At 40.3% G+C, this 21,830-nt stretch overlaps 1 protein-coding gene across 1 annotated transcript in view; it reads right to left on the bottom strand.

Moving 5' to 3' along the window:
- Positions 1–3,457: 3,457 nt before the first annotated feature.
- prkd2 (protein kinase D2) overlaps positions 3,458–21,830 on the bottom strand; it is a 33,606-nt gene continuing 15,233 nt past the window's right edge. Inside the window, exons 2-19 of the mRNA XM_068585208.1 lie at positions 14,340–14,478; positions 14,005–14,136; positions 13,662–13,861; positions 12,734–12,917; positions 12,550–12,621; positions 12,348–12,365; positions 12,038–12,197; positions 11,810–11,921; positions 11,027–11,104; positions 10,629–10,947; positions 10,142–10,194; positions 9,967–10,039; positions 9,580–9,686; positions 7,731–7,892; positions 7,478–7,576; positions 7,036–7,303; positions 6,422–6,507; positions 3,458–5,794 (exon numbers count right to left, since the gene is read on the bottom strand). Coding sequence (XP_068441309.1) covers positions 5,567–5,794; positions 6,422–6,507; positions 7,036–7,303; positions 7,478–7,576; positions 7,731–7,892; positions 9,580–9,686; positions 9,967–10,039; positions 10,142–10,194; positions 10,629–10,947; positions 11,027–11,104; positions 11,810–11,921; positions 12,038–12,197; positions 12,348–12,365; positions 12,550–12,621; positions 12,734–12,917; positions 13,662–13,861; positions 14,005–14,136; positions 14,340–14,478 — 2,490 coding nt within the window. The 3' untranslated portion in view covers positions 3,458–5,566. The remainder of the gene's footprint in view (positions 5,795–6,421; positions 6,508–7,035; positions 7,304–7,477; positions 7,577–7,730; positions 7,893–9,579; positions 9,687–9,966; positions 10,040–10,141; positions 10,195–10,628; positions 10,948–11,026; positions 11,105–11,809; positions 11,922–12,037; positions 12,198–12,347; positions 12,366–12,549; positions 12,622–12,733; positions 12,918–13,661; positions 13,862–14,004; positions 14,137–14,339; positions 14,479–21,830) is intronic.

The following is a 21,830-nucleotide window of genomic DNA, read 5'->3' on the forward strand; positions in this document are numbered from 1 at the left end:
TTTGTTTGTTAAGATGTGTACGATAATACATTATGTTTACCACACTTTGATTAACCATTTCGAGCAACAACAGTACATCACACTAAAACATTGCATTGAAAATTGAAGTCATGTTGCATGATTGCTTATTTGATACTTATCTTGCACAAATGTCTGACTACTTTGCTTTTGAAGGTAACCAAACATTTTAAAGCAGGACGGTAGTCACATCCCGGCAGTTCAATAACCTCATTAAAGCTGAGTTTTCCTCTTGAAGGGAAAGTTTTCACATGAGGAGGAACTTTCGTGAGAGGTCGATGTTCAAGAACTGTGGAGTGTGCTGACATTTGGAAGATTGTGGAACCTGTGCAAGACAATTTCTCATCTTCTCTTCTTTTCATTACAAGCATGAAATTGAGACGAAAAAGAAAGAAACTCTTCAGCTGTAAAACAAAATAACAAACTCTTGGTTGTTTGCTCAAACACTGACGTGTTTTACTGATCTTTTGCAGTCGTGTGGCTTTGACACAGTCACAAAGACAAAGGTTACTAAAGGTTATTGTTGCTTTTTATGGTCATCAGTAACCATTAAAAATGACTTAAGGGTAGTATTGTATTAACTGTATTTTAAAATGAATACAATTATACAAATATATTTATTAATTGAGAAAAGTCTTCATTGCTCAAAACATGTCTAGTAGTATTACTATAAATTGTTTTTAAAAAGTAACTGCGTATAAAAAACAATAAAGGTTTTATTCTAAACTTCTTAATTTTGATTTAAAAAAGGCCAGCTTCGAGATGAGTTCTGGTGAGCCTTTTCTGACACATGCTCTACAATTTTGCAAATGTCACGACACTGTTGTTTATTCCCTCTCCACATGCATTATGCCTGAGTGCGAGGGCAAGCTCAGCAGCTGGCCCGATGCCGTCTAATGTACTTGATGGCCAAACTGCAGGTCGATGGTAATGCTGTCGTAATGACTGATGTGGAAGGCGCCATTGTGCTCATGTTACACAATTACAAAAACATTTGCAGCGCTAACAAGGTTTTGGTTCATGTTTACTGACAGTGTTTGATGGTTATCTTCGCAAGTGAAAGTGCTGAGCTGACTTCTGAAACACGTTCCAAAATGGGACTTACGAGATAATTGAAGGGATATTATCTAATTGTATTGTTGTCAACTAAATCCAACAAATGTTTATATTTCACTAACAATTACTGCCTTTGTATATAAAACCGTAAATAGTTTGTTATTTATATTGTTATGCCATAGAATACCATTGTTGTCCAAAAACAATTAAAAAACACAATGAGTGCCGTGTGACATGTTCCTTCATTAAACTAAACATGGCCACCGTAGTTTGTTTTGAGTAAATACACCTACACAAACCTTTCTGCTCACTAAGGTAAGTACTCACCAAAACACTAATATATATATATATATATACACATACATACATGTGTGTATATATATATATATATATATATATATATATATATATATACACACATACATACATGTATATATATATATATATATATATATATATATATATATACACACATACATACATGTGTATATATATATATATATATATATATATATATATATATATATATATACATATGTATATACATATGTATGTATGTTTTACTTTTTTATATACCTTAATATGAATATATATTGTAAACATTTAAATTTGAGATAAAACATTACCAGTGATTTGTTTGCAAACATTAATATACATTTTATATCTTATTATATAAACAAACACTATTGTGATTTTTTTTAATACTGAATTGGGGAGTTGGATTGTTTTTCACCATTTTTTTATTTTTAGGGCAAGCCCGCGTAAGCCCTGATCCAACATATACATGCAATAACAATAACGATATAAAAAACTACACAGTAGACAACACAGTACACTAACCATGGCCTACAGTTAGCTGGCGATGCCTTCCTTGACTTCCCGCGAATGCTTATTCCCTGGATGCCAGGATTTACGAAAAAGCTGGTCACCATATTGAAGTTCTCACAAAATAAATAAATCTTGTGATAAGCCTCCTTGATGGAGAGCCAACCCCAGCCGGCTCTGCAGTGAACACAATTCCACCGGACAATTTTTTTCAACTTTTTTCATAGACATCTCTGATTCAGGGATGAACTGCTTGTTAACGTGGTCAAACCGACTATCTCTCTCCTCGGCCTTCATCCTCCTGACCTGCTGACATCGGGTGCCATTGCCAACACTACATGCCCACTGAGTGTCGAAAGCTTTGTGTAATTTCTTTGTTTTATTTAAACACACAGTGAATTTACACCTGCAGTGCGGACATGGAACACCGGGTGAGGCAGTAATGTAAAGTGTATGTGTCAGGTTATGAGAATCCCAGTTTTTGACTGTGAATTTTCCTGTCGTGTGATGTTCTGAAACTTGTTGATGGGATATTGTGACAGATTCACTGGGACAATTAAAATTGCACAATACTGGTTTAATGCTACGGCAACTATGTGAAACTGGAAAATCGATCAACGGATTGAAAGAGATAGTGATTTGTTTTTACACATAACAAATGTCTGACAAAGTTCCCCCACTCCCTTCAGTGACTTTCAGATAACATTTGATATTTGTTAGTCAGAACAGTAACTATTGTGTTGCTAATGTGATGTTACATAGGGCTGCCTCACTAGTGGCCAAACAGTTAGCAACAATAGCTAATATAATTAAAAAATGTGCTGAAACTAATGTTAACTTGTGACAGCGGACGTTGATGTAAGATTACAGAAATGTCTTACATATCTGCTGGACATTATATGAATGTAAAAATAAAGTTATTATCTACAGTCCAAGGACCTATTTTGCCCCCTCACCATGCGATGAGCAGAGCTTCAGACTCGAGAACGAGTGCAGACGGACAAATCAATTCTGTGAAGAGTTCATTTTTCCGATTTGAAACTTTTTTTTTTCCATCATTCAAACTTGACTTGGGTTTAAAAACACGACAATATTTTGTGGCGTAATGAACTCAGATGACATATTTTTGTATTACCTGGTTTTCATTGGAGCAAATAGGAGAGGGAAGTATCCTATTGTTGTTGATGACGGTCTTTTCATGGGATTTGTTGAGAAGAACATGGACATAGAATATTACCAGACATGTTCTTTAATGTTTGGTTCATGTTAACTATACGTCTCAGTTGAACTAACCTATTTCTAGGACTCTGATCTAGAGCTATTGACTGATTAAACAAAACGGCAAGTCAGTCTCATTTACAAACTCCGATTGAACCAAATTGTTCTAATTTGTGAACTGGAACACTTTCTTATCCGAGTAGTCTGTCATTCTTTCTGTTTACATTTGTCAAAAGTGATGCCCTCTATGGTGGGAATGGGATAATAAAACTGAAGCCATACATGAAACCCATAACGATGGCCAGTGAGACCAGTGTTTATTCAAGAAGCGCCTTTTCATTTATCAAGATCATCACTCAGGCCAGACTTTTGGAGGGGAACTAAAATGTCTCAACTTATCTTCCTATTCTGACAAACAAGATGAGCCTTGCTTTTCCTTGAAATAGCTATACACACTCAATTGCTGGGGCCAGGGACTCGTCTTTCTGAGGTTTGAATCTCTTTTGCTTACTAAGTGGAAGGTCTCCACAGCCACTTCAAAGCTTAGGGAGGTATAGCTGATGGGATAGTGATGAACCTGCCCACACTTGAGAAAAATAAAAGTAGACAGACAGATAGAGTGTTTCATTTGGCATTCTTTGGCAATGAAGATGGCCTTTGTGTAGGAGACAATAAGGGTGTAATTTCACCAAAGTAGCTGGCTGAAGTGCACTCATCACCTAATGGAAAACAATTCACTCCATTCGTCTCTATAGCCACAGGACCCTTGAGTGCCACTCAGTCTGTGAGGCATAATATGCGTAAAAACATTTATTCTCTGTTCTGTGACTGACATGAGAGAATTTTGGAGTCTACTTAAGTGCAAACATAAATCTATCATATCTAAAAATGTGCATTGGCCTTAATGACAGAATATTAAAAGCAGAAATTATAATGTACAATTGTTATAATTTGCACTTCTTCAGAAAGGCACCAAATAACAGTCTGTCACACTAGCATTGCATTTTATTTCTGCATAATGAAGAGGTCCTCAACCTTACTGACAGTAATGTTATTAGTGAATCATAATCACAGCTCCATGACTGCTGAGTTTTGTGTTTTCTCTCGAGAAAGCTGAAAATGACAATTTATAGAAGGCAGTTATGTATGGATGAATACATGTCACATCCAAGACAAAAACATACATATTGTTCAAGGTTTGAATGACCTGTTAGTAAGGCTAGGACTATCTTTCAAACATGGTATACAGTCCACGCACATTTGACAACTACATAAACTTCAGGTTACACATAAGTATAATAGATCATCCTATACTACAGCACTTTTTCTTTTGTATGCAGATAATTCTACTACTTAATAACAGACATGCAACATGTTGACATGACAGGTAGTCAATAATCAAACTACATACACTCTCCAAAATATAGTAATCCAAGCTGTCTTCTATGCACTTATTTCATAGGGAGGTCTGCTCTTAACAGTAAACAAGTTGCCGTGTTTAGCTCAGGTTCTTCCTTCATAGGCAGTATTTATACACTTTTGTACACGCAACTGTGAGGGCATATTATTCAACATTCAAATACACAACTGTTTGGTAATGGACAGCTCAAGCCAAGTTCATTTAAAACCACATGACAAGTTCAATCACACTTTTTCTAAGCGCCTATTGTGGCTCAAAGCTTGTGGTAGTTACTGGAGGACTTGCTGTCACCAGATCAATACCTCAGTTTTCACTCCAGGACATTCAATAATGGGGATGCATTTGTGAATGTGAAATGGCTTTGACTTCATTTCTGCACATTAGTAATTACCAGCATGGAGGAAGTCTTTTGTCCCCGGAATGAGATTGAACCAGTCTTTGCTGACGACATAAAAGAGACTGTAATTCCTGTCAGTCCAATTAATGACACCAAAACCAAATGGTACTTTTAAATGGGAGGCAATTTAATTTTTAATATTCACCATTATTTGTTTTAAAAAACACCCACATACAAAACACACCTATACTACGACTGTATCCCTGTGGTGAAGTGGCATGTCCTTCTTCATTTAGCTATGAGCATCTTGCAGTTGGAGGAAAAGAACGTGCTGCTTTTCAATTTGTCTGAGGAATTCTGATTTAAGGTTTACTCTAATGTCATCCTGTATGTAAAGACTGCCCAGGTCAGCAGCACAGCAAATGGGGAAAATAGTCGAGCTTCATCATGAAATTGTCCTCAATCCATCAATAACAGCACAGACAAGAAAAGAAAAAAAAATCTTGCCTGAAGAGATACATTGGATTTCTTGTAAAATGTCAAATTGAGTGCTGCCAAACAGATGTTGTGCTGTGAAAGTCTTTACAGCTGGTCACTATTCTTATTACCAATTTGTCTCTCTTGGGCCCAACCCTCTTCCTACTCCTTTCCTCCTTCCTAAATAAGCTCGAGTCCTCCGTCTCTCTCTCTCGTCAGAGGATGCTGACTCTTTCAGTGAGGCCTTGCATATCAGCATCCTCCCCGCCCTCCTCATCGTCGTCAGAGCCGGGGGCAGCAGGAGGAGGGACAAGGTGAGCAGGGTAAGGCAGAGTATGCTCACGGGCAAACATTTGCCAGCGGCTGTCATCGCTCTCGTGGGTGAGGTAACGCCCGCCGAGTTTAGTCTCCAGCTCCCGCAGATCCAACCACGTCTGATAGTCCTGAGACATGAGAAATGGGAATAAACACCGATAAAATTCAGTTGCAAGAACCCTTAAAATTAGATTAAAGTTTGAAAGGCTTTTATGTGTTTATAGCACATCATCCAGTAATCACTTAAGACTGAACATGTGCGTATGCGTCTGTCAGTGTCTGTGTGTGTCGCTGCGTCTGTCAGTCTGTGTGTGTGTGTGTGTGTCCCTGCGTGTGTGTGTGTGTGTGTGTGAGAGAGAGAGAGAACTTGAATGACCCTCGACTGGTCTAACTGCTTCTGAGAAAATCAAGCACTTGTACTGAAGCTTTATTAATGCATGGTCGTTCTTGCACCAAAACAACAACATCCGTAAGGTTCCGAAATATCAGCCTTGAGCTTCCGTCTCACCACTTGTAACTGCAGACTGCTGGTGTCTGCATTTCCCTTTTTGTGTGTGGTAACCACAAATTATTTTAAGGGCTTTGCAGAAGTAACAAAAAAAGTTGTTGGCAGTCACCATGTCTGGAAAAAGTGCTGCTTGCTATACTTTGAATTGGGAAATAATGGTAGCAGGGAGTGTGATAAAAAGCGACTTAGCCATGTATTAAACAATGTGTATGTTTGTGTGTGCATTAGAGTAGTTTCTATATATTACCTGTAGGTACACGTGGCTCAGACTCTTGTCCACGCTGTAGCGTTTCCTCATCTTAACTTGCAGCAGGTTGTTGATCAAGTCTGTAGCTAGAAACAGAAAAGTATACGGATTGGTCTATAAAGTTAAAATGATTAGTAAAAAACTTTTTTTTAAATATCCTGTCTTAATATGTATTACAAAATCTATTGTAAAAATAGAAACAGTTTAATTTGTAAAGGTTTCTCCTGCTTTGACAGTCCATGTTAATCTTCCTCATACACACTCAGAGAGAGATATCGCTTCAACATCTGATCATCATGTAGTTTATGGTCCAATTGAACTGTATTCATTCTATAGGTGGGAGATGTTGCTGTTATTTAGTCTACCCTCATTGATATAATTGGAAACAAAAAGAAACACCCCTAATATAACTCATTACAAAAGGCATCATAAAGTACAGTACATCCTCCAAAATGATTATGCGGTTGAATCAACATCTTTCTAAATCAGACATGATATCCTTCATGAAGAAGGGTTTATTGCAGGGCTGCTGTATAAGACTAATTAGTTTTTAGCAGAGTGTACCTAACTAGGTGTAAATGAAATCTCCTCTCGTCCCTCCCCTCATTGTTTACCATCAGTGGAGATCTGTTTCCAGGGGTTGGGGGGATACATGAAGGCTGCATTGTGGATCTGGTCGTTGATCTCTTCATCCTCATTAAAGGGGAATGTCCCACTCAGGCTGACATACATAATGACGCCGACCGACCACATGTCTAGTGAGCGGTTGTAGCCCTGGTTCAGCAGAACCTCCGGGGCCAGGTATGCTGGAGTGCCGACCACAGAGCGTCGGAAAGACTTTTCGCCGATAATACGAGCAAAACCAAAGTCACACAACTTCACCTAGGTAGAATGGGGGAAAAAAGAGAAGTGCTGAAATGACAGAGGGGCATTTGAGAATAGTATATAAATGTCAGGAAAACACGTTTGAGCAAGCACACTATGTACTCATTACAGAGTGTCAAATTCATAATGAGAATGGGCTTTAGTGTGTGTATAATGTGTGTTTGTGTATACCTGGGGGAAGGGATCAGCTGAGGCAAGTAACACATTCTCTGGTTTCAGATCACAGTGAACAATGTTCTTAAAGTGTAGGTGTCTCAGAGCTGCAAGAATCTGCACACACAACCACACAAACAGGATATGAAAATTAGGCTCTGTTGCAGATATGGCTACACCACAAAAATAGCAAGTGCAACACTTTTCCTGTCATGGCATAATTGCGTTGACGCACGTAACCAACCCCTTCATGACTGGGGCGCATACACACCTGTGTGATGAGGAACTTTGTGAGCCTCTCAGGTAATCGCCCTTTCTCACTGGAGAGGATCATCTCCAGCATGTCGCCATGTAGCTTCTCCATCACCACAAACACTTTCTCTGGAGTCTCAAACATGCACTCCAGGTTCACAATGCCCAGGTGACGTAAACTCTGAGAGAAGGAGGACGGGGATATAGGATTATATCGACAGTCGCAGATTTGGTTGAACAATGAATGAGCAGAGTAAATAGTGTGATAGACAGGAACAGCATGGCGGCTTGTCGTGAACGGGAGAAGAATTGAAACACAGAAGGGAGGACATCAAATTTAATATAACATACACATACTCCACAGATGCCATGAAATGTTCTCCAGAAGGTATTTACATGATTCTGAGTGGCGTCATTTGACAAATGTATTTCACTTGAAAGCTGGCGAGTCTTTAAGTCCAGTGAGTAACTGTCTTTTAGAGACAGCGGACAGACTAATGCACATCCTGTCTGGCTCCTGTCTCCATCTGCTGGGGACCATTGAACTGTACATTCAAGTATGTGCCTAATATAGACAAGCCTGGCTGTTTATCTAAACGCATTTCTTCCAAATAAAATCTAGATTAAAAAACAATTCAACATAATATAGAATACGTGTTCCAGTATCAACTGAAAAATCCTTTAACTGAAAACCCACCTTTTTTTTTTTCAAACACGCTGGCTTTCAGGAGTTTTAAACAACGTTGCTACTGTTTCCAAGCAATTTATTTTCAACTTTATGAATAATTTGTAAATGTATAAGTCGAGCCTTTAACTCAACTAAGAGCATGTTTGTCTACAATCTTTCATACTTTTAAATGATGAATACATTATTTGAATTTGGATTCCCCCGTTTCTCTACGCTACGAAAAGATCAGTAAAGAGTATAAAGAGAGTAATTAAGCATGATTTAACAAATGCTTTATCACCATTGTATTTGTTGAGAAATTGTGTTCTCAAATTACAACCGAATTATCACTCCGTTTTTAGTAGAACCTATAATGCAAATATTATCACAAATAACTGGACAGTCTCAAATACTTTCTTATAATGAATTTATATGATGATGATTCTGGTCACATGACATCTATTCCTTCTGTCCATCCTCCTCTGTTGCTCTTCCTCAGGTTTCTTCCCTTTTTTCCCTGTGAAAGGGTTTTTTCTATCTTTAGTTGGGGGAGTTTTTCCTGATCTGATGTGAGGTCCTGGGACAGGGATGTTATGTATACAGATTGTAAAGCCCTCCGAGGTAAAGCTTGTATTTGTGAGTTTGGGCTGTATAAAATATACTGAAATGAATTAAACTGAATTCATAACTGGAAACATAAGTTGCAACGTTAGAAGGCAGCTATTGGATAACTCTGACCTTTGCAATCTGAGATTTTTGAGCTTTATAGATGACAATCTGGCTATTGATCAACCGCATAGCCTTGGCTAATGTTTCTCAAACTGATTGTATTAGTCCTTTGATACTATGGTCATGTTAAAAAAAAAACAACTGTCGTACTATTGAGTGTGGGGTTTTCCTTTGCTTTTTAAAATGACGCACACGCCTCAGATTGGTTTGGTCAGACACTGAAGACTCTGTTCCTAAGAAGTAAACATAGAGGAAACAGTTTTATGACTACTTCCTTTTAGAAATAGTTCATAAAATGATCTGAGTCAAAATAAACCTGCTGAATGTCGCAATAAACACCAGTACTGGAAGGACTGTCAGCGTCGTTCCTGCATGTGACACAATAACACCAATTAACAGCTGGCTGTTACTGTGTCAGCACTAGTGTGTATGTAGAATACCAATTCACAGCGACAGTGAAACGTATGTGTACCTGCAGTATGGCCACCTCATTCCTCAGCTGGCTTTCCTGCTTGGTGGGAAAGCGAAGCTTGTCGATGACTTTGACAGCTATATCCCTGCCCGACTTCCTGTGCTTTCCTGATGCAGAAATGGAAGGATTACATGAAAGATGTGGTTGTGAACTGAACAGCAAGTACATGTGAACATATCTGTCATCCAGAGATTGCGATGTAGATAAAATAAATCGGACTTCCCCTTTCCAGACACACACTCAATGCATCAGCGTAGTGTATGGTGGAGGGGTCTGTGATTTATTGTTTGCCAACTTTAGACACAATTGTTTCTTATACAACACTTTAACCAATTAATTTAGACTGTAGCAAAATACTAGCGCTCAACCAGTGGACACACTGCATACCTCCATACACTACTCCAAATTGCCCAGATCCCAGCACTTCATCAGCAAAAATCTGGTACACTGTACCAATATCCTGTAGGAAAGCAAAAATATTTTACACATTCATCATGTAAAATCATGTAAAATCCGTTTAAAGATAGGAGGAAATTGCTAAAAATGTACAAAAAGGTCATACCACATTTTCTTGGATTTGACTGTTGGACACAGATATGTTGATGGAAGCTTGTCCTAAAAATACAGAATCAGGAATTGTGAAAAGGTTACACAGTCAAGTGCTAATATCTGCTGTAAAAGAAACTAATAAAGACTTATGTTTTACAGCTATTTTCTACAGTACTAAAAAAGGAGAAAAGTTTACCTGAGCTCAACATATTTAACTTTTGAAAAAACAATTTAGCTTCCTGGAAACGTATACTCTTTATGTAACCAATGTGTTTTGGAACAGGGCCTTCACCAAGGAACGAGTTTGATGAAGACCAGACAATTCCAGTTAGTCAACTAGAGATGGCTAGTTTGTTTTTTCACATTTAGTCCACTGCTTCTTGAGCACCTACTGGGCTCGGGACACAGCAACAGCACATACATCTCAAGCTCTTATGAGCCAATTAGTAAATATAATAAACCTAAAGTACACTACCTGCTCTTGGCTGTGCTCAACTTACTGTGAGTCGTGTTCCCCGCCACTGGTGGTGCATCCTGAAAGATGACTGGCATGAGAGCCTGGCGAATGGCACTCTCCCACGCCTTGGCCATCTCGCGCCCGATGCCGCTGTTGGGTGCTACTTGGCTGGGGGAGGGAGGGGTCGGAGGGAGAGGCTGGGGGCTGCTGGGGGACAGAGTGGGAAGGGCATTTGGGTCTTCCCCTACAAAGTAGCACATAGTGCCTGTGATGAGCTCAAAGCAGTGGGGATTCGTTCCTGTGGGGACGAGAGTGAAGTTGCCAGCAGGACGCACCTCCAGGATCTCGGACAGAGGGATCTCCTGCAAGGAGGAGGACCAGTGAGGACCAGTGAAGTTGTAGACTTGGATCATACCTTTTCATGGAGTAAACTATATTTACCTTGTAGTATTTGTTGGTGGTGTTGTTCTGGAAAAGGATGATGCACTTACAGTCCAGACGCCAATAGTGCTTCTTTCTCTGTTGGGTGTTGGAGTAAGAAAGCACAGAGGGTGGGGAGTGGGGCACAGATCGGGGCAAAGTTCAGGGATCAATATGAATGCATTTCAAATTCGATCCTGACGTCAGAGGAAGAGAAGAGGGGCCAGATGTGAACAAGGATGAGCAGGAGCACAAGCTGCTAAATGAGAATGAGGAAACAAAGAGAAAGGAGACAAAATGAGAGAAAGAAAAGGAGCGTTAGTAAAGCCAGAGAAGAAAAGGAAGTAAGAACAAGACTAGAGTGGCAGCAAGTTTTTCTTGAGGTCCAATTTTGAGAATATTAGGTAAAAGAGAAGGCAGAAAATAGGCTTTTAGGATTAATACAACACACATCTGCTGTGTCCGTTATGTTTTCTGGGTGACTCAACCTCATCATTAATCATTTTTCCTTCCACACGCACACATGCACAAATAGAAAAGAAAAAGGAAGTAATGTTTAAGGATCTCATCTGTTCAAGGAGGAGATAGTGAATAGAGAAAATAGAGTGACAAGAAGGCCCTTGAAGCCCGAGTGAGTGGAAAGTAAACAAAACAAACTTTCTGCAGGAAATCAGAGAAAATAAAGTGTATCTAGAATAAATTGACTTAAATCTGTATATTCAGCACCTACAACAGTGAAAGAGATGTACTATTGAGGTGAACTGCTTTAAGGCGTTAGAAGTTATGGGAGTTATGGGTTTTTACCAGTGTGTCCTTATTGCTGTAGTGAACCACCCATCCTTCTTTGATAGACGTACTGGATCGACGGGTCGTCTGTCTCACTGACTGCACCACCCTCATTAACGGGATGTAAACACTACAAGGAGGAGGACAGAACTTGGTAGGTCATATGCACGTTTTGTTTTTTTCTGTTGTTTTGGTAATCGTATTACATTCCTTTTCTTTTTTTCTCTCGAAATGTTTTCCTCATACCTCTGGTCTCCGCTGGCTCCGTCCAGGTTGTTGTCAGGAGAAAAGGACCCTGGGATGCAGCAGGACTCGTCTGAGTCGTCTATTGAAGACTTGTCTGAAGCGTCATACTCACTGCTGTAGTCCATTGGCACCTCAGGATCAGTACAGGGACTCAACATGTCTGGGGCCAAAGAGGAGGAGAGGTTGAGTGTAACTTGACTTAAAGTGACTAGGAGTTAAAAAATATTACTACTACTACTACTAATAATATGACATCTATGAGAAGAATACAACTGTACATGCATCAACACAGAGTACCGGTGACACTTACCGCAGTTACTTCTGTTTTCTGAAAAGATAAAAACATTCGTGCCAGTGAGTTTCAGTCATGTTAGATAATGCGTCGTGTATATTATTAAAGTAACCTCATTGTATCAATGGAAACATGAAGATCAAAATGAAATTACTTATATGAAATCCATGCAGGATTAACAGAGACATTTGAGTGGTGATATATTTTTATAATCCCTCACCTCCAATGGTCTCCCCGAGGCAGTCATTAGGAACCTTGTAAACGCAACGTTTATGGCAGTTAAACTTGCAGTCTGAGAGAAATAAAACACAATTTGATTAGGTTACATTATAATAAAATTACATTTAATTTAAATTCTGCATCACCCTGGAAGTCCAGAAATAAGTCTCTCTCTTTCGATTCACCTTTGCACTGTAGGCCTTGCCGGAACAGACCTCGGAGGAGCCTCTTGCAGTACTGGCACACCGTTGGTCGTGTGTACGAGTGCACAGCGAACGTGTGCGGCACCTTGACCTTGCTCATCAGGATCTTGTCTAAATGAACTGGTCGGCCCGTGTAGAAGCGCCGGGCGTCACTAGGGGTCCGTGGCTAGCAAAACGGAAACAAAGATCATCAATTATATTTTGTGTGGGTAAACTACACTGTTATCGACTTTTGGTCTTTGTCAACCCCCTGAAGAAAATATCAGTCTCTTATAAACACGACATTGAACAGCTGCTTACATGTTGCAGTTAATATGTTACTCTCTTTTAACTATGCTTTTGGTCTTTGTCAACCCCAGAAGAAAATATCAGTCTCTTATAAAAACGACATTGAACAGCTGCTTACATATTGCAGTTAATAGAGTAATATTTTACTCTCTTTTAACTATGCTTTTGGTCTTTGTCAACCCCAGAAGAAAATATTGGACTCTTTATAACTGCTAAATGCTCCACGAGGTTCACCATTAAGTGGCTTCCTGTGTCTGTCGGCAGTTTGGTGCTAATTACAGCACAACATATTGATTATAGCTGCTTTTAGCTTATGTTTCCTCTCTAAATAATTCTGTTTCTCTTCTTTAATTAGAATAGATTAAAAGGGCCCCAATCAATCAATTAATTGCTGATGTTTTTTTTTCTTGATCAAGATGATCAGTACATGTCCATTACATATTTGGTTACAGTCTCAACCTAAAACTTTCTAAATCAGTGACAGAACTGAGTTGAAGTGGCTTTACGAATGTGTGACAACAACATAACCAAAGCAACGTGGTTTTATGTGGGCAAATAAATCATCTTTAACTTTAATAGTCGAAACATAAACGGCGCATTGTGTGCATTAATTCAGCACTACCATTTGTGTGTGTGAGCGAATGAGGCTGGCGTCCTCTGTGCAGGTGGAGACCGTCCCTAAACTGTACACTGACTCCGTGGTAGAGAGACGCAGGGACTGGCTGCTGCTCAGGGAGGTTGTGGACAGACGCCGTTTGCGAGCTCCACTGCAGTTGTTTGGGATGCTGAATGCACAGCGCTTGTGGTAGTTCAGTCCACATCCTGCAGGGGGCGACATGGACCAACAGAGCAAAACAGGGGAGGATGTGGAGAATATTTGGTGAGTGTTACGATTCATTTCTCAGAGAAACTTGTGGACGACATCCTCTTTTCTTAGTCACACGTCATCCCTCTACTTTCCTCACCGTCACACTTGAGCCCTTGTCTGACTAGTCCAAACAGCATCTCTCCACAGTGATCACAGAAGGCTGGCGCTCGGTATGAGTGCACATTGAGTGCATGGGGACGAATCTGGAAATCTTCAAACGTGGCCGCCGCTAAAAGAGAAAACAGGTGTACCGCGTGATCACAGTGGAATCATTTAAAGAATAATTGGTTTGATTAAATGAAAACTCAGATGGGCAAGTGTAAGAAGATAAGGACTAATTTTAGAGGTTGTGATGCAGAGCAACAACCGTAATAAAAAAGGAGATAACAGAGAGAAGGATAATGAGAAAAGAGGAGAGAGCGGGTGACTTACCAGAGAGCACCACCTCCACAAGGTCTCCCTCCTGAATGTCACTGGCACCATTAACCAATTGGAGGATGTTGTTGGTGGTTGTGTCGTGTTTGAACAGCAAAATCTTGTCATAAATGCCATAGAAGCCGCACTCCGGGAACTAGAGAAGAGAAAGTATAATAAAGAGTTGTTAATAACATTGAATTACATTTATTCCAATAATATATCGCTTAAATGGTAAGCGCATGTGGGTTGCAGATCAACAGTTCACAAAGCTTCTGTTAGTGGCAGCACATGTTCAGGTCAGATTGTGTATTCACTAGAGTGAATACACAATCTGACCCAAACACATTTCAGACCGGGATGTTTCAATTAAAAAATATTATTTTAATGAATGACGTGAAAAATACATCACATGTATTTCAGAATTTCTGTCGATTCATATTTTTTCTTGAATAACTAAATATTAAGCTAATGTACAGTACAAGGAACTTTACTTAAAATGTAAGACCCAACACAAAATAAGAACAAGACATTAAGCAAGCTGTTAGTCTTTCGAAGCAAAGTGGAGGAATGTGCAAAATGTATTTTTAATCAAACTAAATGACTCAATATCATTAAAATATATTAATTGAAAATGAACTGCAAAGAAAGAGCATGACAATTCAGTACCTCAAACTATTTCCTCGGTAACTGTGCCACACGCAGACCACCTACTGTATTTACTCCATACGATACTCAAAACTGCACCAAACATCTAAACAGACACTTCTCCACTGTTATTTTATTTGTATTAACAATAACCAGATCTCTGTAGCTTTTAGAAACATTTAAGGTACATGCAGGTACAACACAGGAAAGGCCAGATGTGGTCAGTGTATGTCTCAACTAATTCCGTGTAAAGCATCTTGAATACATAGCAGCTATCAAACAGACAACCATGCACACACACACACACACACACCCACACACACCCATCTACATTCCACAAATCAAGTGTTAATGTGGAAAATAAAAGGAAGAAGAAATTCAACCCTATCTTCCTGTCAGTTAAAGACGAATACACACATGCTGCCATGAAGCTCCTCCAAAGATATGAGGGATGAGACTGTCAAAAGTCAGCAGAGCAAAGGAGACTGTCATAGGGAAACCCTGCTCTCCTGAATACTTAATGCTGTCTAGATCACTTCAGTGGCCACACCACACAGGACACCACACACACACACACACAAAGCAGAGAGAAGGCCAGGGAAAGACATGCACGGAGCTTTAAAATGTGTCTTTTAGGAAGGAATACACAAGACCAGAAGGAGAAAGAAAATGAACACACACCATTTCCCATATAGAATGATTCTTCATCTGGCCATAGCTCTAACAACTTACAGGAAGGGGAACCCTGGTCTCCACCTTGGGCTGACACAATGACACACACACACACACCTCATCCTCACCAACAGACACACCCACCATACAAACAGCAACACACACCCTCTCTTCCCCCTACTTTCCTTCTTCACACACACACACACACACACACACACACACACACACACACACACACACACCTGACTTGTACCGCTGCCAAGCTACACAGCGAGACGACCACGCCCCAGCAGCGGGTTACTGCTACTGACCTCACAGTCAACTACAAGTTACAGACAGACTGCAGCGGCTGCTGCTTTTATAAATAAATCTTTAGAAGATTCTTAACCTGTTGAACAAACATTATATCTATAACATACGGCGCAGACACAAGGTCACGCCAAAAACACAACCAGGAGTTAGAATACAAACAGCCGTAATAAGAGGTGTGAAAGAACGCAAATCAAAGAGGTGCGAGCATTTAAAAAATACCTGTGTTTAGCGCACCTATAATGCAAAGTTAATTTGCAAGCCAAACAAAAGGAAAACCCAGAGGCATGATTATGGAATGCATTTTGAAGTGTAATCTTCTGTAAGGGATTCACACCCAAACTTTTAGGAATCACCAAGCTGAGCTCAGAGGAGAGTGAGAAGAGACGATAATAACTTCCCATCTAGGGGATTGTAGACCCAGGACCTGTAGGTCGATGCTGGAGTGGAGGTAGGACTTTTGAAACACTATGAACAGAATAGCTTTAAAAGCAAAACATTATTGCAGTGAGAGAATGACATATGAGTAAGCAGCGACTAGAGTTGTTCTGTCTAACTCACCAACTACTCTAAAAATCCATAAAACACGCAGTCAACTGTTTACATAAGGACTAATTCTTTGGTAGCATATAGTGACAACAATTCTGCGATGCCTGTTGACGATCCAGAGTAATGGCGACACTGTTTCTATAAAGAGAGGCTGCTTTTGAAGTTTTGCCATTTTTCAAAGCTGTGAGCAACACAAATTCCAATCATCTTCATTGTACTGGCAGAGGCAGATAAAACCCACACTATCTGCATGTCTGGATGCCACATGCAGTAAAAGAGAAAATAGGCTCTTCTTTGACCCTTTAACCTTAATGTTTCTGGCTTTGAGTTAATAACATGACACATACTAATAAGACGAGGCTCCAACTTCACCAAGACCAGACTTTTAAAACCCACAATTTCTCTGACAGGTCTGAATCCAGTAATTACTGCATGGATCGGTACCTGCGATTGCCACAAATAAGACCAACTGCTGCCACTTGTAATTACAAAACACCCACAGAACCCAGATCAGTGGACCCTCCCGGCTCAGCCCGAATGCACAGAAAACCCTCAGCCAGTCATTTGTAAGCCCAATGCAACCGTTTGATGCCAGCCTCTCTGCTATATACCCCACAGTATTACTGTTACTGCTCACTTCTCTCTCAAGCGACCCAAGAAACAAGGCGAGTCATACAATCCTGCCCTATTGGTCCAGAACCTACACAACGTACCACGACCACAACTGCAGTTGCCAGGTCTGTGCAAACCACAAGTCTTTACAGCTCTACTGAAAAGCACAATATAACTCCCCAAAACCACAGTTACCTCAGTGAAAATGACAATTTTCTTCTTCTTTTCTGCTATGCCTGTCACAGTTCTCAGTAAAAGTACGGGGTGAGAAGAGGACAAAAGCCACACATTACTACTGTTTGTCTGTCAACATAATGAAAATATTTTGTTTGTCTTGTAATTACATAATCACCTTGAATCACCTTGGTGTGTGTGTGTGTGTGTGTGTGTGTGTGTGTGTGTGTGTGTGTGTGTGTGTGTGTGTGTGTGTGTGTGTGTGTGTGTGTGTGGTAAAGGTATTGTTGCAAGAGACCGTTTGTGTGCAACGTCTGCAGACAAAGAGCTGACTGTATTATCATACATACTGTAGTAATGTCGTGTGGTTTGCCTGGAGACAGGGCTGTGTCTCTGGACGGTTTCTTTGGGTTACCAGGGATCAGGTTGCCCTGCGTTGCCCGCCCTATTCCTGCAGCTCTTCGGGCCAATGAAGCCATTATGAGTGAAATTAATTATGGACTAGGTTTTCTTTACCCAAACGCCTCCTCCTTTTTGTCCCATCACTCTTAATTCCCTCCTCAGTGTCTTGTTTATCGACCTCTCCTCACTTTTCTTCTGGGTTATCCAGCTTTCCCTATCAGATATCAGTCTTATATTTTTACCACTATATGTGTTTTATGAGCCTCGCATAAAGAAACCCATTCTGTCATCTTTTCTGAGCTTTCCAAACATGGCTCTCAATGTGTTCCACTTCCTTTCTTGCAAGCTAATGTAATGTTAAGGTCAGCCAGCGGTGCTTGTCCATGCCCATGTCTAAATTAACCGGTCTTCAAACGTTTTACGCTGTGTTCTGTTCGGGACATGATGAAAATATCCCTGTTAGAGTATAGAGCAAAGAAATCTATAGCTATTTGCAGTACAAAAGGAGAATAAGACTGTTTTAAAGAATTTCTTTGTGATGCTGGACTATTTCAGCAACAACAGAACAGCATTTATAACCAATAAATAACTTGGGTAACTTCACATACTCCCCCCCCCCCCCCCATTAAGGAAAATGGGACACAACAAGACTTTGATGAGCACATGTTGCTTGGATTGCCATGCCAACATGGAATGAGAACCAGATAATCATATCTTGATGAAAAGCTACAATAATGTGGGTTCATTTAAACTGTACACTGGGCCTGATGCGGTTAACAGGAACTCGGCAGCGTCTAATGTCCAAATACGGGATGCAAAACTGAGCCGTCAACTCTCATCACCATTGCCCTAAACAATGACTGAAACACTGTCATTTGTCGTTCCTGTGAGTCTCAGTGTGCCATTGCAACTGTCAATAAGGTCAAACATTTGCAAACATTACTCAGTCAGTCATTATTAAAAACACACATTCACACAAAGGGATCTGAAAACAGACTAAACAAGTGATATCACTCTGTGTGTACACCCCACACACACACACACACACACACACACACACACACACACACACACACACACACACACACACACACACACACACACACACACCACCTTTCTCATCATATAAACATGATGTCATGGAACAAGGCTATTGTGAGTAAAATTTGAGCATAAAAGCATTGTTTTCAAAACACGCATGATGCCACAGCGCTAGCTGCCATATCCTCACCTCTGGGCTCGTATTCTGTTGATTTGACTACACTTCTGGACCACCTGTGGCCATGAGATGCATGTCCGTGAGATTTGCACGAGGAGCTGCAAGTGCAGACAAACTGGAACCTGCAGATCGTGAAACTTCTGACTTAATTCCTCTGGCCTCTTCCAGGTAACTGGTTTGTGCACATTCGCACACGCATATGCACGCGCATGAGAAATGAATGAATGGTTGAGGATTTTATTTAGATAAACAGGACAAAATGCAAGCAATGTAACTGAAAGGACATCCCAGCAAAAGAGCATCAGCGGAGCCATGCCCACTTCAGCAACAAGTTGTCAGGTGTCCAGCTGAGACGCTTTCACTGTGCTCGTCAAACGGCCGTGAAGCACAGTTTCTAAATATAGAGCCCTTTTATATAAAGGCGCTACATGTGTCATGAACACAAAGACTTCAATATCCTGCCGAGGAAGCCGCTTGCTTCTGCTTTTCATCCTCCCCGTCACTTCCCCTCCAGAAGCTCAGCATGAGCCACCTTTGACCACCAAGCCGCACAAACTTGACACTCAGGTAGGCACACGCAATCAAGTTGATGCAACAGCTTTAGTGCCATCAAACTAAAGCTCAGCTGCAGTTTATAGAAATGCAGCACATTTAGGTAGTTACTGAACAACGCAGAGATTACGCCTGTGTTTTAGTTCAATGACTGACTGACTGGTATTTATGCAACCTCAGACTTTTTCAGCTATTTTCTCCTTCGTTTTACTTCTCGTAAGTATGTAAAACGGCTCAAATATAAATTATTTTAATAGCCTGTAAGATGATGAATACTCTACCAACTGCTCTATCAGCTGTAGGGTGGTGTTTTTAACAACACAATGTGTTCTTCCCCTCATAAGTGTAAACTCTACAAGGCCCATGAACTAACAAAGAGAGGACTTTGATGGCACAGGAGGCCTCTACTCTGTTGTTGTATTGATTGAGTTCTGCATCAGTACCATTCTACACACCATGAAGAACCATTATTTCTCAATGACTTAAATAGTAAGTAGTGGTAGTGCCAGTAGCATTAGTTACACTTTTGTAGTACTTCATTACTGCTGGTACGAATGCTATTAAGGTTATTTCTTACTTTCACAACACAGGAAACTGCGACCTTGAGAATGTGGTTTATAGCTCTTCAAAAGGTATAACCATATAATGTGCTTCTAAGGAGGAAGCATAACAGCATGTTAAATATATAGCAAGTTAACACAGTCACAGAAAACACACACACACAAACAGATGAAAATCTGACGAACAACACAAATGCAATATTGCCCATCTATGAAGTTAATGGAGACTATTTCCATGTTCAAGAGCATTATAACCAGTTCATCCAGACTTCCCACAACATGGTAAGTATTTTATTATCTGATCAGTGGATATAAAGAACACAAGTTATCACAACTTAGTACAATACGTCAGAATAAATGAAGGAATGGTGAGTTTCATGTCCCTCTGGGAAAGTTAAGACTATATGGAGTAAAATAATATCCACTTTAAAGTTCTGCAGTTGTCACTTTATTCATTTATTTTTATAAACATAGACAACTAGTGCAGTGTAGATTGACTGCTGGACTGAGATGATACAGAATCCCAGGAGCTGAACCCGTGTTTACACAGACCACGATGTTCGAGAAATACTGCAGTTCTGCAGAATGAAATATGCCAAAGTCCAATGATGAAAGCATATGTTAAACAACTGAGAATCTACAAGGATAAAATACAAAACGTGCTGTGTGCAACACCTCACGCTCAGCTCTGTAAACAGTGTGACTTCTATATCCCTACATGGTCCTCCACACCGATGTGTTTCTGCAACAGAAGCTGGTTATCACAACAGGAACCTGATCCAGCCAATTTTATAGTCAAGAGGAAACACGCTGCATCCCTTCAAACAACAGACATTGTTTGAACATCCACGTCTCACTGTGTAGCAAACCATACAGCCTCCTGCACGTGCGTCCGTGCATGCGTGTGTGTGTGAGATGCTAGGGTGTACCTGTGTGCTGTGCATCCTTCTTATTAAAACTCAAACCCCATCCTTGTGAACACGTCGGGCAGGAGGCTAGGAAAGAACCACCCCACCTTTCATGAAAGCTTTGAGGTGTTTAATGAGGGTTTGACGTAGTGAGGGGCATGTAAAGACGTCATCAATCTGACCTCATTAGCTCCTGACAACAAGTCGGCGCAACAGGAATTTTTTCCTTTTGAGCCGACAGTGTTAGTGATGGAACAAATGTGACGCTGAACCGGCGTTCTATTTTTAACCACAGTGAGGTCACACACCAAGGAAGAGATGGCACAAATGAAAAAAGACTATGGCCATACCTGCTCTACCTCTCCCTCAGTCATCTGTAGAGTCAGTGTTTATTCTGGATTTAAGAAAACAAATAAAGAACAAGGTATGTTGCCTTAACAACACTCACATCACACATTAAATCACTGCAGTGAATGACAGGTCTGTGCCAGGAGGACAAGGAATTACAATGACGTCAGCGAAGCGTAGGGCTTGGCAGACACAAAGAAGAAAAACACAATGAGGATGAATCAACACAGAAAGTGTGTACATAATGAAGGACAACTGAAAAGCTACATGACACGGTGCAGCTTACCATGCTCTCATGATAGCACAAACCATAACTCACTCACTTACTTGAGTTTTGATTGTTTTACTTTGTGCGTTAACATCATGCTGCAACACAAAGATATCTGTCGTCAGAGGTGGATGTTCAAAGTCTTCCTGTTCCTTCCTGTCTTCTTTTAATCATAATTAACTTTCCCAACATGAACACAAACAAAAATAACCACACAGAAAAGTGCCTGTTTGACTAAATGTGGCAAGAGGTACAATGCTGGAAATAATAACACCAATCCAACAATGA

Source organism: Clinocottus analis, unplaced genomic scaffold, assembly GCF_023055335.1.
Source record: "Clinocottus analis isolate CAN_PGR_092001 unplaced genomic scaffold, fCliAna1.0.p SCAF_2, whole genome shotgun sequence".
Taxonomy (NCBI): Eukaryota; Metazoa; Chordata; class Actinopteri; order Perciformes; family Cottidae; genus Clinocottus; species Clinocottus analis.